Source organism: Balaenoptera borealis, assembly GCF_965194805.1.
Source record: "Balaenoptera borealis genome assembly, chromosome: 4".
Classification (NCBI taxonomy): domain Eukaryota; kingdom Metazoa; phylum Chordata; class Mammalia; order Artiodactyla; family Balaenopteridae; genus Balaenoptera; species Balaenoptera borealis.
In genome coordinates, this window is record NC_138861.1 from 107486869 (window position 1) to 107503709 (window position 16841).

General features: G+C 41.3%; 1 protein-coding gene across 1 annotated transcript in view; it reads right to left on the minus strand.

The window, feature by feature from the left end:
- BST1 (bone marrow stromal cell antigen 1) overlaps positions 1-16841 on the minus strand; it is a 249487-nt gene that overhangs the window by 28964 nt on the left and 203682 nt on the right. The window contains 3 exon segments of the mRNA XM_082389530.1: positions 2230-2365; positions 3448-3574; positions 4716-8713. Of these exon segments, the coding sequence (XP_082245656.1) occupies positions 2230-2365; positions 3448-3574; positions 4716-4909 (457 nt within the window). The 5' untranslated portion in view covers positions 4910-8713.

The window sequence follows — 16841 nt, forward strand, 5'->3', positions numbered from 1 at the left end:
ATCTAGGGGCTCCCAACCACCAGTCATCCCATTACCATACAAAAGACACTCATCGCTCCTCAGAGTCCAAGGGTTTCAGGAGCTGTGTGCCAGGAACCAGGGGGACCAAGACCAAATATTAATTTGCAGTCTCCCTCCCTTCATGATCTTTCCATCTCACCCCTCCTCCATTCTCCCTCACCCTCTGTAGGATCATCAAGCTGAGGCTTCCTGGTCTCAGTCCATTGGAAGAATGGCCATGTCCATTTGATCTGCACCCTGCCATGCTTCCCATCTCATGCAGAGTGAAAGTCAGCATCCTCAAGATGTCCTGTGCTGTCTGGCCCTCCTTCGTTCCTCTAGCCTCACAGTCTACTACTTGCCTCTTCACTTATTGCCTGCCTTTCTGTTCCTTAAATATGCCACACACACTCCCACCTCAAGGCCTTTGCACGTGCTGTTCCCTCTGTCAGGAAATGCTCTTCCTCAAGTCCTTTAGGTCTTTGCTCAAACATCAGCTTCTCAGTGAGGCCTTCCCTGGGCCTGTGTAAAACTGCAATGCTTCCCTCTCCCCTCCTCACCAGCCAGCACTCCCTACCCTCTTTTCCCTGTTTTGTTTTTCTCTGTAACCTTTATAATCTTATGGCGAACTGTATATATATGTTTTTACTTGCCTGCTGATGGTCTTATCTCCACTCCTGCCCCTATAATGTAAGGATGAGGTATTATTTTCCTGGTCTATTCTCTTGCTGCCTAGAAGAGCAAGGACTGGCACGGAGGAGGCACTCTACACCCTTTAGAGATGGATGAATGAATGGAGGAGCAAGAAACAAAACTGAGCTTAGGTTAACTTTTTTTTTTTTTTTGGCCATGCCGCACGGCATGTGGGATCTAAGTGACTCCAATACCCAGGGAGGAAGAACCTCCAGTCTTCACGAAGGGACCACCTCCCCCCACCCGCTTTCCTTGCTGGCCTTCGTCCTGCTCAGCCTTCAGGCTCATCAAGAGCTAGAGCCGCCGGGAAGCTTCCCGAGGCTCTGGTCTATGCCGGTGTCTCCCTCTGCTACTCCCTAGCTCTGGGTCGTTCCCGCCTCAGAGCACACCTCTCCAGACTCACAAAGCTACATGTTTCCTGAGGGCAGAGACCGCTGTATCACCAGCTCCTAGCGTGGGAGCTGATGAATGAGGAGCGTTTTCCTTACCATCAGGCCAGCCCCTGTGACTTTAACTTTCACTGTGATTTTGCCAACTACAAAATTGGCACTTGCCATCTACCTCTACAAGGATCAAATCATGAGCCGCTGCAGCCGCTGACCTTCAACACCCCCTGAAAGGAGTTCAGGGTGGAGATCAAGCATGAGGCACTCTGTGCTCTGGGAAGAACTGGCAAAACGGGTCTTTAGATAGTTAAGATATTTTCAGAAGATTTTATGAGCCCAAGTCTTGCATCTCCTCATATCTAGGAAAGTACTACAATCACTAATGGTGACATCTGTTTCTTTTGACTAGCAGCAGGTCTCTGCCAAAATGTGTACCTGACCGCACACACCCACCCCCTTCACTAAAATCATACATAACAGTGACCTTCGCCCCTACCTCTCTGGAGCAGTTCTCAGAGCTATCTGAAGTGTTGTCTCCCGGGCTATAGTCCTCATTTTGCCCTAAATAAAGCTTAACTCTCAGTTTTCACGTTGTGCTTTTTTTTTTTTAAGTCAATAATTTGAATCTCAAAATATCTGCTGGTGGCCTGGAGCAGCTTCAGAATCAGTGAGAAGAGGGGAGAATCCTGGCCCTAGTTCTTCAAGTCATTTAACCTCCCAAAGCCTCAGTTTTCCCCTCTGGAAAATGAGGATAGTGAGACAGAGTCATGCAGGACCCTGGAGTCAGACTGTCTGACTTTGCTGTTTACGCGCTGTGCACTCCTGAGCAAGTTTCTCAATCTTGCTGTGCCTCACTTTCCTCGTTTGTCAAAATAGGAATCAGGATAGGACCTATGCCATGGGGCTGTTGCAGGGATTAAATGAGTTAACATCCATAAAGTGCTTAGAACAGTACCTAGCAAAAGATAGATTCTCTTTCTCTATTATCATTGTTATTATTTAATTATTATTATGACCACTTTACCTGAGAGGATTTGATGGGGGCGGAATCCAAAGAGATAAAAATGCATACGAAAGCACTTAGCACAAATGGCAAATGCATAGTAAATAGGAACCCTGACTTTTCTTGTGATTCGTGCAGAAGTCTTACCAGAGGCATTTTTCTGTCGACACCAGCTCAAGAAATCTCCAACCATGCCATACAGAACATTGCACAGTGGCATAAAGCGGCGGCCGTTCTCCGCATAGCTGGTGACAAGGAGGTGGTTGTTTTCCCAGAACAGGGACTAAGGAAAAACCAACACAAAATGAAATCAAAACTGATTTCTTCAGGCACAGTATCATCAAGACAAGTCAGGCCAACCATTTCTCATTCACCTGGGACTTGCCTCACAACAACTGAACCTTCTTTGTCTTTGTCTTTAGTTACCCATTCAGAGAGTGCTACCAGCGCTCTTTTCTTTATTCCAAGGGTATCATGCAAATGTTAATGAAATATTTTCCCAGCAGAGAAAAAATATAATACATACATACATATATATTTTTTCTAGTAGTTATAGATAGATAGTTTTTTTTTTAAATCAATGGACCTGGGTTCAAATTCTGGGTCTGTCATATACTAAATGTGTGATCTTGACCAAGGCATGTAATCTCCCTGTGCCTCAGTTTCCACATGTGGAAAATGGGGAGTATGACCCCTTTCTCTTCTCCCAGAGCTGTGGTTAGGATGATATGCAATCACAAAATGAATTCCTAAAGGGTAAAGTGTCTCAAAAATACATTACCTTTATATTATACTTTATAGTTTCCACTATGAAGTTACAATGTTTTCACATAATAATAATAACTCAAGGTACTGTTCTAAACAAGCAATTTACGTAGATGTTCTCATTTACTTTCACTGTATTAGTGCTTAGAGTGCAGACAGAATACAGACATGTAAACCACATGATTATATGTTAACCAGTTTCTTCAAGAAACTGGTCCTGAATGGATATAATCTTAAGACCTGTTAAGAGGAGGTATTGGTCTCCTGGGAGGCTACTGACATAGAGGGTTTTCTGAAGTACTCAAGGTTCAGGCCTTTGGAGCCAGTTAGGATGGAGATTGTTCAGAACTGGCCAGGTGCAGAGGCCCCGTGGGAAAGGTGTGGTGACTCGCTGATGTTCTTGTGGTTTCTGCACTGACTTCTTGACTTACGAAAGTTCCTTCTGCCCAGGACTGGCAGGAGACCCAGGAGCACCGTTGAAGACAGAGCCACTTTCCCACCAGAGAGCCTGGCTCACATTGTGAGTTGGTTGCTTGGCCTGGACACTGTCTGTCTCTATAGAGACAGAGCAACGTTTTACCGAGGCGAAGGTAGAGTTACCTTGTCTCTGGGAATGGAGTGCCTGGAGAGGTTAATAAAAAGGTCGTAATCTGAGGGAAGCACGGAACAGGGATCCTTATCCAGCACCAGTTTAAAGGCTTCCCAGATGGCTGTGCAGTTCTTGTCCCTGCGGAAAAGTACAAGTTTAAAAGAGAAAAAGAAAAGAAAAAAAAAAAGACCACATTCCAGTGTGATATATTTCCGTTTCTCCAAGTTTTTTACTAGTGATTTTGTCGAATATCAACTCTTCAGAACTGGGCATACAAAAAAGACAGGAAATTGTCATAACTCTTGCATTAACCCCAATTCAGAAGAGGAAGAAAAATAACTTTGGTGATGGATTTAGAAATCTGACAGTGGAAGTGTCTTTCAGAGGTGCAACACACATTTCTTAGAACTTAGAACAGGCTCACAGAGACAGCAGAAAATGCACAGAGCTAGACGGTGACAATTCCAATAAACCACATGGGCTGCCAGCTTCAGGTGCCCCTTCATTTAGACACAGGTCCATCCTGGGGTTGGGGGCCAGGTGAGATCAAGTGGACACGCAAGACCCTGTAAAATCAGGAGTGAGCAAAGAGTGTGGAAAAAGACTGTTCCACCTCCTGCTAAGGCAGAAAGTATGACTTCCAAGGTCTGCTGCAACTCCTTAAGTCCAACCTAGCTTTCCAAAACCATTTCCCACCCCATTTGTAACTTATTTCTTATGCTGGGTGGTAACATGGGTGTTCCCTGTATTATTTTCCGTTCTTTTTTATTGGCCTAAAATCTGTCACAATAAAAACAACTGGCACAAGAGAGGGACTTTATGAAAACAGAAAAAATGTGTCCAAGGACGGAACAAAAATTAGTAAGAAGCACAGTGCTGGCAAGAGAGACTCAAACTTTAAAAGTCCTCTAAATTAGAAGACCTGAAATTTGAATTCCCAAAGTACCTGGGGAATTGCAGCTGGAAATTTGAATTCCCAAAGTACCTGGGGAATTGCAGCTGGAGACCATATTCCTGGGTCTGATGGGTTCTGGTTAACCTTACGCTGGCTGTCGTCCAAACTCACCGCTACCTAATCCTCATCCACTCCCCCCGCAACACCTGCTGCATTTTTACACACACACACGCACACACACACACACCCTTCACCTCCAGATCCCACCCAGTGCACCCTCCCCAGTAGATTCCCCATCCTCCTTCCCTCTTCCCCTCCCCCTCCCTTTCCTCTCCCCCTCCGTTCCTCTCCCTCTCGGGCTCCCTCTCCAGCCGCCGCGCTCACCGCAGCTCGGGGCTCAGCACCGCAATGTACTCCGCGCAGCGGCCCAGGAAGATGCTTTGCAGGTGCGGGATGGTGCCCTGCCCGCTCCAGCGCGCGTCCGCAGCGCTTGCAGCGCCCGCGGCCGGCGGCAGCAGCACGAACAGTAGCAGCGCCGGCAGCGGCCGCCGGGACCGCGCGCACCCCCGGGCTTCCATCGCAGGCACTTTGGGGGTGCCTCCCGGACTCGCCTCCTCCCGTCGCGCTGAGGTGGCTCCCCGAGCTGCCGCTGGGCAAGATTCTCGCCCTACCGGAACCTGCGCTCACTTCCTGTCTCTCTTTCTGCTTCAGCTCCGGGACTGAGTTGGGACATTACCGGGGGCAGGACTATTGCCCTCGGCTAATCACGGCCGGAGTCCACGAGGTGGGAGGCCCAAAGAAGAAGCGAGGTTGGAGAAGGGGTGAGGCGAGTTCAGTCCCCCGAAGGAAGATTTTTCTGGCTTCAAACTATGACAACTTTAACAGACACCCACCCTCTTTCTCACTGGCTAATGATGAGAGGACGGTGTTTGTTTTCAGGAAATAATAACCACAAAAGTTAATATGTATTGAGCTGTTACTATGTGCCAACCACTTTACAAGCATAATTTTCATTGCCTTTTCACAATATCCCTCCGAGCTAGGTTTATCACTCCCATTTACAGGTGAGTGAATTCAGGGAAATTAAGTAGGTTGTCGGAGGTCACAATCTCCCTTCCAGATAGATGCAAAATTCCAGACACAATCAGTGTAGAGATCTGAGATTAACAGAACTCACTGGAGGGTCAAGTCCTCAATTTCTACGGTAGTGATAGCTATGTGCCTGGCAGACGTGATAAATGTGGGAGGCCCGTGGGAGGTAGGGTGGAGGGTTCTGGAATATTTTATTTTAATCTCTCTTTTCTATTTTTAAAGTTTATAACCAAAACTCTCATTGTCCTGTCCAGCCCCTCCCTAACTCGAGTCCACTTTCCAGAAATAAGCATTTTAAATTATTTCAACAGGTTTTTTGTTTTTGTTTTCCTGGCATTTACTTCCACATTTCCAAATAATATGCCTGTATGCTGTTTCTTGATGTTTCCATTTTGGATAGTATTCTTTGACTTCCCACCACGTCAAAGGAAATTTTATCTTTAACCCCACACATCCTCAGAAGGCATCCTTCTGCACCCTTCATTGTCCAAGTCTTTTTATCAAAAGCTTTAACTCAGTAATCAGCATTTACGTTATTATTACTTGTGAATATTATTCATGGCTGAGTTGTAGTATTCTATGATTCTGTTTCCTTTCTTGTGAACTTCATGCTTACCCTAGAGGTAATAATAGCCTCCCTCTCACCATCCCCTACCACTGGCTTATTTGTTTGTTTGTGATATTATATGTACACTTATGATTATGGTCAAATTCTCTACAAGGCATGTAAATCTTTCAATGCATTTAAAAGCATCAGTCAATATTTCAGGTGGTGTGTGTGATTTCTTTCTCTCTCTCTCTTTTCTTTTTGTTTCTTGGAAACACCCTTTTTTGTCCAGTTTACTGTCCCAGTCTACTCTCAACTTGCTGCGTAGTTGTCTTGCAGTGACCCAGGAAGATGCCTGTTCTTGTCTCTCCTGGATTGATGCCCTGTTTCCTAGATCCCATGTCTAGAGCACACCTTCCAATAGCTCCTTGAGAAGATGCCATAGGGGCTAAATTTTTTGACTTTTGCATAATAATGTAAAATGTCATTATTCTACCCTCATGCTTGATTGAAAGTTTGGTTAGAGAGAATTTTAAGTTGCAAATCATTTTCCCTCACAATTTTGAAGGCAGTGCTCCACTGTTCTCTGATTTCTATGTTACTATTGAAAAATCTAGAGCCCTTTTCCTAATCCTGTTTATTGGACCTTCTCTCTGGAAGTTTTTAGGATAAATCTCAAGAGTATGAAATTTCGGAGATGAACTTGAGAGCAAGTAATTTCCATTCATTGTGCTGACAGCTCTAGGAAGGATGCTTCCAAGAAACAAAAAAAAAAAAGAGAGAGAGAGAGACAGAGAGAAAGAAATCACACACACACCACCTGAAGTATTGACTGATGCTTTTGAATGCATTGTGAGATTTATATGTCTTGCAGAGAATTTAACCATAATCATAAATGTATGTAGAATACCAATCAAACAAATAAGCGGGGGGGGGAGGGGGAGGGAGGTGATTACTACCTCTAGTTAAGCAAGTTTATAAGAAAAATATATATAGTCATATAATACTCTAAGCTCAGCCATGAATAATATTCACAAGTCATAATAAAGTAAATGCTGATTATGAAACAGGAGGGAAGGCGGCAGGGCACAACCTTTGAAACAATGACATAGCCAGAGGACGTGACATAAACTGATTAGAACCAAATGGGTCCAAGATGGCGGATAAGTCAAATTCCACTAGACCCTGAGCCTCAGTATATGCTCACTGTAACATATCAGCAAGCTAAATGACACACCCACAGGTGCCATGACAGTTCCAAGGCCAACCATAAGGATCAAAAAGTGGACGGTGGCCCAATTCCTGGAAATCACTGCCCCTTCCTGAAACAGTTGGAATACTCCTCCCACTCATTAGCCTATGAAATTACCCACCCTATAAAAACTGACAACCTCATACCCTGGTGCCTTTCTCACCTTCTGAGACGGCCCACGCTCTGTCTGTGGAGTGTGTTTCACTCTAAATAAATCTGCTTCTTACCTATCACTTTGTCTCTCACTGGATTCTTTCCACGTGAGACACAAAGAACATGAGCCTCAGTAAGTCCAGACACCAGGTGAGTGATTCTAATTAAAACACCGTGAGTCCAAGTCCCAAGCAGGGTTTTGGCCATGTTCAAGTCCCAGCCACGTGGGTTCGAGTCACAATCTGAGGTTCACAGTTTCAATTACTGCTTTAACATTTATATCCAGAAAATAGAAAGAATTCAACAACTCAAAAATAAGAAAAACAACCCAAATTTTAAAATGGTATCTGCTTTTAAAATAGTTGAGCAGGTACCTCACCAAAAAAGACATTCCACTACTGGGTATTTTCCAAAGAGAAAATGAAAATATGTCTACCCAAAGATTTATACATGAAATGTTCATAGCAGCTTAATTCATAGTAACCCCTAAACAATGCAAATACCCAACAAGAGAAGAATAAACAAATTGTGATATAGTCTACAATAAAATACTACTAAGCAGTGCAAAGGAATGAACTACTGATACACTGAAGAATGTAAGAAAAATGTATATGCTAAATGAAAGAAGCTAGATGTAAAATAATACACACTTTATTATTCTCCTTACATGAAGTTCTAGAAGGAATAGGATGCTGATATACAGAATTGGGGGAAAAGAGATTTCAGATGGAACCAATTGCCTGAGCAAAGACAGAATAATGGGAAAGCATGGGGCTTCTCCTGAAAAACGTACAATTTTATTTTGACTGATAAATAGGGTACAGGTTGAGACTTGACAAAATAAGTTAGGGTCATACCTTTTTTTTTTGCCATGCCTCGCAGCTTGCAGGATCTTAGTTCCCTGACACAGGATTGAACCCATACCATTGGCAGTGAAAGCATGGAGTCCTAACCAATGGACCTCCAGGGAATTCCTAGGGTCATATATCTTTTTTTCTTTTTCTTTTTTTTTTTTTAACATCTTCATTGGAGTATAATTGCTTTGCAATGGTGTGTTAGTTTCTGCTTTATAACAAAGTGAATCAGCTATACATATACATATATCCCCATATCTCCTCCCTCTTCCGTCTCCCTCCGACCTTCCCTATCCCACCCCTATATATTATATCCTAAAGACCTTGGACACAATAATAATTTGAACTTTGTGCTCTTTTTCTTTTTTTTTGAATTTTATTTTATATATTTTTTTATACAGCAGGTTCTTATTAGTTATCCATTTTATACATATTAGTGTATACATGTCAATCCCAATCTTGCAATTCATCACACCACCACCCCCTCGCCCAGCCACTTTCCCCCCTTGGTGTCCATACATTGGTTCTCTACATCTGTGTCACTATTTTTGCCCTGAAAACCCTATTTCTGTACCATTTTTCAAGGTTCCACATATATGTGTTAATATACGATATTTGTTTTTCTCTTTCTGACTTACTTCACTCTGTATGACAGTCTCTGGATCCATCCATGTCTCTACAAATGACCCAATTTCGTTCCTTTTTATGGCTGAGTAATATTCCATTGTATCTATGTACCACAACTTCTTTATCCATTTGTCTGTCGATGGGCATTTAGGTTGCTTCCATGACCTGGCTATTGTAAATAGTGCTACAATGAATATTGGGGTGCACGTGTCTTTTTGAATTATGGTTTTCTCTGGGTATATGCCCAGTAGTGGGATTGCTGGTCATATAGTAATTCTATTTTTAGTTCTTTAAGGACCCTCCATACTGTTCTCCATAGTGGCTGTATCAATTCACATTCCCACCAACATTGCAAGAGGGTTCCCTTTTCTTCACACCCACTCCAGCATTTGCTGTTTGTAGATTTTCTGATGATGGCCAATCTAACTGGTGTGAGGTGATACCTCATTGTAGTTTTGATTCGCATTTCTCTAATAATTAGTGATGTTGAGCACCTTTTCATGTGCTTCTTGGCCATCTGTATCTCTTCTTTGGAGAAATGTCTATTTAGGTCTTCTGCCCATTGTTTGATTGGGTTGTTTGTTTGATTAATATTGAGCTGCATGAGCTGTTTATATATTTTGGAGATTAATCCTTTGTCCATTGATTCGTTTGCAAATATTTTCTCCCATTCTGAGGGTTGTCTTTTCATCTTGTTTGTAGTTTCTTTTGCTCTGCAAAAGCTTTTAAGTTTCGTTAGGTCCCATTTGTTTATTTTTGTTTTTATTTCCATTACTCTAGGAGGTGGATCAAAAAAAGATCTTGCTGTGATTTATGTCAGAGTGTGTTCTTCCTATGTTTTCCTCTAAGAGTTTTATAGTGTGCAGTCTTACATTTAGGTCTCTAATCCATTTTGAGTTTATTTTTGTGTATGGTGTTAGGGAATGTTCTAATTTCATTCTTTTACATGTAGCTGTCCAGTTTTCCTGGCACCACTTATTGAAGAGACTGTCTTTTCTCCATTGTATATCCTTGCCTCCCTTGTCATAGCTAAGCTGACCATAGGTGTGTGGGTTTATTTCTGGGCTTTCTATCCTGTTCCATTGATCTATATTTCTGGTTTTTTGCCAGTACCGTATTGTCTTGTTTCCTGTAGCTTTGTAGTATAGTCTGAAGTCACGGAGTCTGATTCCTCCAGCTCTGTTTTTTCCCCTCAAGACTACTTTGGCTATTTGGGGTCTTTTGTGTCTCCATAAAAATTTTAAGATTTTTTTTTCTAGTTCTGTAAAAAATGCCATTAGTAATTTGATAGGGATTGCATTGAATCTGTAGATTGCTTTGGGTACTATAGTCATTTTCACAATATTGGTTCTTCCAATCCAAGAACATGGTATATCTCTCCATCTGTTTGTATCATCTTTAATTTCTTTCATCAGTGTCTTATAGTTTTCTGCATACAGGTCATTTGTCCCCTTAGGTAGGTTTATTCCTAGGTATTTTATTCTTTTTGTTGCAGTGGTAAATGGGAGTGTTGCCTTAATTTCTCTTTCTCTTTTCATCATTAGTGTATAGGAATGCAAGAGATTTCTGTGCATTAATTTTGTATCCTGCAAATTTACCAAATTCATTGATTAGTTCTAATAGTTTTCTGGTGGCATCTTTAGGATTCTCTATGTATAGTATAATGTCATCTGCAAACAGTGACAGTTTTACTGCTTCTTTTCCAATTTGGATTCCTTTTATTTCTTTTTCTTCTCTGATTGACATGGCTAGGACTTCCAAAACTATGTTGAATAACAGTGGTGAGAGTGGACATCCTTGTCTTGTTCCTGATCTTAGAGGAAATGCTTTCAGTTTTTCACCATTGAGAATGATGTTTTGCTGTGCGTTTGTCATATATGGCCTTTATTATGTTGAGGTAGGTTCCCTCTATGCCAACTTTTTGGAGAGTTTTTATCATAAATGAGTGTTGAATTTTGTCAAAAGCTTTTTCTTCATCTGTTGAGATGATCATATGCTTTTTCTTCTTCAATTTGTTAATATGGTGTATCACATGGACTGATTTGTGTAAATTGAAGAATCCTTGCATCCCTGGGATAAATCCCACTTGATCATGGTTTATGATCTTTTTAATGTGTCGTTGGATTCTGTTCACTAGTATTTTTTGAGGATTTTTGCATTTATATTCATCAGTGATATTTTTCTATAATTTTCTTTTTTGGTTGTATCTTTGTCTGGTTTTGATATCAGGGTGATGATGGCCTCGTAGAATGAGTTTGGGAGTGTTCCTTCCTTTGCAATTTTTTGGAAGAGTTTGAGAAGGATGGGTGTTAGCTCTTCTCTACATGTTTGATAGAATTCACTTGTGAAGCCATCTGGTCCTGGACTTTTGTTTGTTGGAAGATTTTTAATCACAGTTTCAATTTCATTACTTGTGATTGGTCTGTTCATATTTTCTATTTCTTCCTGGTTCAGTCTTGGAAGGTTATACCTTCCTAAGAATTTGTCCATTTCTTCCAGGTTGTCCATTTCATTGGCATAGAGTTGCTTGTAGTAGTCTCTTAGGATGCTTTGTATTTCTGCGGTGTCTGTTGTAACTTTTCCTTTTTCATTTCTAATTTTATTGATTTGTGTCCTCTCCCTCTTTTTCTTGATGAGTCTGGCTAATGGTTTATCAATTTTGTTTATCTTCTCAAAGAACCAGCTATTAGTTTTATTGATCTTTGCTATTGTTTTCTTTGTTTCTATTTCATTTATTCCTGCTCTGATGTCTGTGATTTCTTTCCTTCTACTAACTTTGGGTTTTGTTTGTTCTTCTTTCTGTAGTTCCTTTAGGTGTAAGGTTAGATTGTTTATTTGAGATTTTCCTTGTTTCTTGAGGTAGGCTTGTATTGCTATAAACTTCCCTCTTAGAACTGTTTTTGCTGCATCCCATAGGTTTTGGATCATCATGTTTTCATTGTAATTTGTCTCTAGGCATTTTTTGATTTCCTCTTTGATTTCTTCAGTGATCTCTTGGTTACTTAGTAACGTATTGTTTAGCCTCCAGGTGTTTGTGTTTTTTACGTTTTTTTCCCTGTAATTGATTTCTAATCTCATAGCATTGTGGTCAGAAGACATGCTTGATATAATTTCAATTTTCTAAAATTTACTGAGGCCTGATTTGTGACCCAAGATGTGATCTATCCTGGAGAATGTTCTATGTGCACTTGAGAAGAAAGTGTAATCTGTTGTTTTTGAATGGAATATCGTATAAATATCATTTAAATCTATCTGGTCTATTGTGTCATTTAAAGCTTGTGTTTCCTTATTAATTTTCTGTCTGGATGATCTGTCCATTTGTGTAAGTGAGGTGTTAAAGTCCCCCACTATTATTGTGTTACTGTCAATTTCCTCTTTTATAGCTGTTAGCAGTTGCCTTAGTATTGAGGTGCTCCTATGTTGGGTGCATATATATTTATAATTGTTATATCTTCTCCTTGGATTGATCCCTTGATCATTATGTATTGTCCTTCCTTGTCTCTTGTAACATTCTTTATTTTAAAGTCTCCTTTATCTGATAAGAATATTGCTACTCTGGCTTTCTTTTGATTTCCATTTGCATGGAAAATCTTTTTCCATCCCCTCACTTTCAGTCTGTATGTGTCCCTAGGTCTGAAGTGGGTCTCTTGTAGACAGCATATATATGGGTCTTGGTTTTGTATCCATTCAGCGAGCCTGTGACTTTTGGTTGTAGCATTTAATCCATTCACGTTTAAGGTACTTATCAATATGTATGTTCCTATTACCATTTTCTTAATTGTTTTCAGTTTGTTTTTGTAGGTCCTTTTCTTCTCTTGTGTTTCCCATGTAGAGAAGTTCCTTTAGCATTTGTTGTAGAGCTGGTTTGGTGGTGCTGAATTCTCTTAGCATTTGCTTGTCTGTATAGCTTTTGATTTCTCTGTCGAATCTGAATGAGATCCTTGCCAGGTAGAGTAATCTTGGTTGTAGGTTCTTCCCTTTCACCACTTTAAATATATCATGCCACTCCCTTCTGGCTTGTAGAGTTTCTGCTGAGAAAGCAGCTGGTAACCTTATGGGAGTTCCCTTGTATGTTATTTGTCATTTTTCCCTTGTTGCTTTCAATAATTTTTCTTTGTCTTTAATTTTTGTCAATTTGATTACTATGTGTCTTGGCATGTTTCTCCTTGGGTTTATCCTGCCTGGGAGTTTCTGCACTTCCTGGACTTGGGTGGCTATTTCCTTTCCCATGTTAGGGAAGTTTTTGACTATAATCTCTTCAAATATTTTCTCGGGTCCTTTCTCTCTCCCTTCTCCTTCTGGGACCCCTATAATGTGAATGTTGTTGCATTTAATGTTGTCCCAGTGGTCTCTTAGGCTGTTTTCATTTCTTTTCATTCTTTTTCTTTATTCTGTTCCATGGCAGTGAATTCCACCATTCTGTCTTCCAGGTCATTTATGCGTTCTTCTGCCTCAGTTATTCTGCTATTGATTCCTTCTAGTGTATTTTTCATTGCAGTTATTGTATTGTTCATCTCTGTTTGTTTGTTCTTTAAATCTTCTAGGTGTTTGTTCTTCAATTCTTCTAATATGTTTGTTAAACATTTCTTGCATCTTCTCAAACTTTGCCTCCATTCTTTTTCCGAGGTCCTGGATCATCTTCACTATGATTATTCTGAATTATTTTTCTGGAAGGTTGCCTATCTCCACTTCATTTAGTTGTTTTTCTGGGGTTTTATCTTGTTCCTTCACCTGGTACAAAGTCCTCTGCCTTTTCATTTTGTGTATATTTCTGTGAATGTGGTTTTCCTTCCACAGGCTGCAGGATTGTAGTCCTTCTTGCTTCTGCTGTCTGCCCTCTGATGGATGAGGCTATCTAAGAGGCTTGTGCAAGCTTCCTGATGGGAGGAACTGGTGGTGGGTAGAGCTGGCTGTTGCTGTGGTGGGCAGGGCTCAGTAAAACTTTAATCTGCTTGTCTGTGGATGGGTGGGGCTGGGTTCCCTCCCTGTTGGTTGTTTGGCCTGAGGTGACCCAACACTGGAGCCTACCTGGCTCTTTGGTGGGGCTAATGGTGGACTCTGGGAGGGCTCACACCGAGGAGTACTTCCCAGAACTTCTGCTGCCAGTGTCCTTGTTCCCAGAGTGAGCCACAGCCACCCCTGCCTCTGCAGAAGACCCTCCAACACTAGCAGGTAGGTATAGTTCAGTCTCCTATGGGGTCACTGCTCCTTCCCTTGGGTCCCGATGCACACACTACTTTGTGTGTGCCCTCCAAGAGTGCAGTGTCTGTTTCTCCTAGTCCTGTCAAAGTCCTGCAATCAAATCCTGCTAGCCTTCAAAGTCTGATTCTCTAGGAATTCCTCCTCCCATTGCCAGACCGCCAGGTTGGGAAGCCTGACGTGGGGCTCAGAACCTTCAGTCCAGTGGGTGGACTTATGTGGTGTAAGTGTTCTCCAATTTGTGAGTCACCCACCCAGCAGTTATGGGATTTGATTTTATTGTGATTGCACCCCTCCTACCATCTCTTTGTGGCTTCTCCTTTGTCTTTGGATGTGGGGTATCTTTTTTGGTGAGTTCCAGTGTCTTCCTGTTGATGACTGTTCAGCAGTCAGTTGTGATTTCGGTGCTCTCCAAAATTTGTGCTCTTGAACATCAAGAGCTTTCAATACTTTCTGAACTTCCTTATCGAAAATTTTGTCTTGTTTGTTGGTTGGTATTTTTGCTTGCTTGAGGATGAAGCAAGAGAGATCATGAATTTAAAGTTCCTAAACAGTGTTTCGTAGTGTCCTCTCAATGAATGTTTCAAATACTTATCATCAGCTTATTTGTTCCTTGTGCTTATTTTGGGTTGTGGTAAGCTGAGTAATGGCCCCACAAAGATGTCCATGTCCTAGTCCCCTAGAACCTGTGAATACATTACCTTACATAGTAAAAGGGACTTTGCAAATGTGATTAATTTAAGGATCTTGAGATGGAGAGATTACAGTGGATTGTCTGGATGGGTCCAATGTAATCATAAGAGAAGGGCAATCACCCAGAGAGGTGATCGTACAGAGAAGGCAATGTGATGATGGAAGCAGAGAGATATTTGAAGGTGATTTGCTGCTGGCTTTGAAGATGTGAGGCAGGGAATGCAGGCAGACTCTGGAAGCTTGAAAAGTATGGAAACAGATTCTTCCCCGGAGTCTCCAGAAGAAACAAACCCTGCTGACACCTTGACTTTCGCCCAATGAGACTATCATTGGACTTCTGACCTCCAAAAGAGAATAAATTCGTGTTGTTTTAAGCCATTAATATTGTGGTAATTTGTTACAGCAGCCGTAGGAAATGAGTACAGATTTTGGTATCTGAAAGTATCCCTCTTTCTGCCTCCCTTTGTCCTCAGTTCCAAGACTGAGCTTGGGACATCATTAGCACAGGATTATTACTCTTTGCTAATCTTGGCCAGAGTCTGCAAGGAGGTTGCCCCAAAGAAGAAGCGAGATTGGAGAAGGAGTGAGGTGAGTTCAGTCATCAGAAGAAAGATGTTTTTCTAGCTCCAAACTATGGCAACTCTACTGTAACAAATACTAAAAATATGAAAGTGGTTTGGAAGTGGGTAATGGGTAGAAGTTGGAAGAATTTTGAGGAACATGATGGAAAAGTCCTAGATTGCCTTGAACAGACTGTTAGTAGAAATATGGGTGTTAAAGACTGCTGGTGTGGTCTCAGAGGAAATGAGGAACGTGATTTGGGAAACTGGAGGGAAGGGGGTTCTGTTATATAATGGTAGAAAGCTTAGATTGTGTCCTATAATTATACAGAAAACAGAACTTGTAAGCAATGAATTTGGGCATTTGGTTGAATTCCCAAGCAAAATATTGAAGGTGTGACCTGGTTTCTTCTTGGTTGCTTTTAGTAAAATGTGAGAGAGGAACGGAGAGAACTGTTACAAAAAGGAAGCAGAATTTGATTTGGGAAATTCTCAGCCCACACAGATTGCAAACAATGCTGAAGTTAAGAGATCCACTGCCAGGAAAGCATGCTCTGGAGAGTAAACCAATGATGTAGTTGCACAGCTTCTTTTTGATTAAAAATGTTTTAAATTGTAGTAAAATATACATAAAAGTTATCATCTTAACCATTTTTAAGTGTGGATAGACTTTTGCTAGTACTTGGAAAGTACAAAAGGTTAGCACATTCAAGTATATAGAGGGCTCTTTGAAGGGGTGTAAGACTCAGAAGCCAAAAACAGATGAAATTATTCAGGAAAGATCTGAGGAGTAGCCTGTTTTTTAATAAAGTGAATCTCCGTGACCCACAAAGTTTTTGAGAATGCTATACCAACAAAAACATTGTCAAGTTGGACTAAAAGGGACAGAGGACAAAAATGAAAAGACTCTCAAAATTCTACAGGCAGAAAACATGCTGAGAAAAACTACTCAGTGGCAGACATGTGTTACTCTTCATGAAAAAGGATGATTCCAAGGGTGGAGAGCTCCAAAGAGTGGAGTCAGGGGTCCAGAAGGCAGAGGCATGAGCCATGTAAGTTATTTCCAGGCTTTGAAACTTAATGGAGTTTGCCTAGGTGGACTTCAAAAGTGATTAACTGACTCTTTTTCTTCATTTTCTCCCTTCTTGAATGAGAATGGATCTGTTACGCTATGCCTGTCCCACCACTGTATTTCTAGAGCACAAACTTGCTTTCTAGTTTCACAGCTCCACAGGTAGAGGATTTTGCCCCAGGACACATTATATCCAGAACTGCACCCATAATTTAGATGATTAGATATGAGATTTTAGACTTAAGTTGATACTGTAATGGGCTGAGACTCTGGGGGTCCTTGGAATGGGTGAAGGTATTTCTCATGTGGGATGTATGAGTCTTTGAGGACTGGCAGTGGACTGTGATAGGCTGAATAATGGTCCCCCATAAAGATAGCCAAGTCTTAATCCCTGGAACCTGTGAACATGTTGTACATAGTAAAAGGGATTTTGTAGAAGTGACATATACTGACATAAAGAC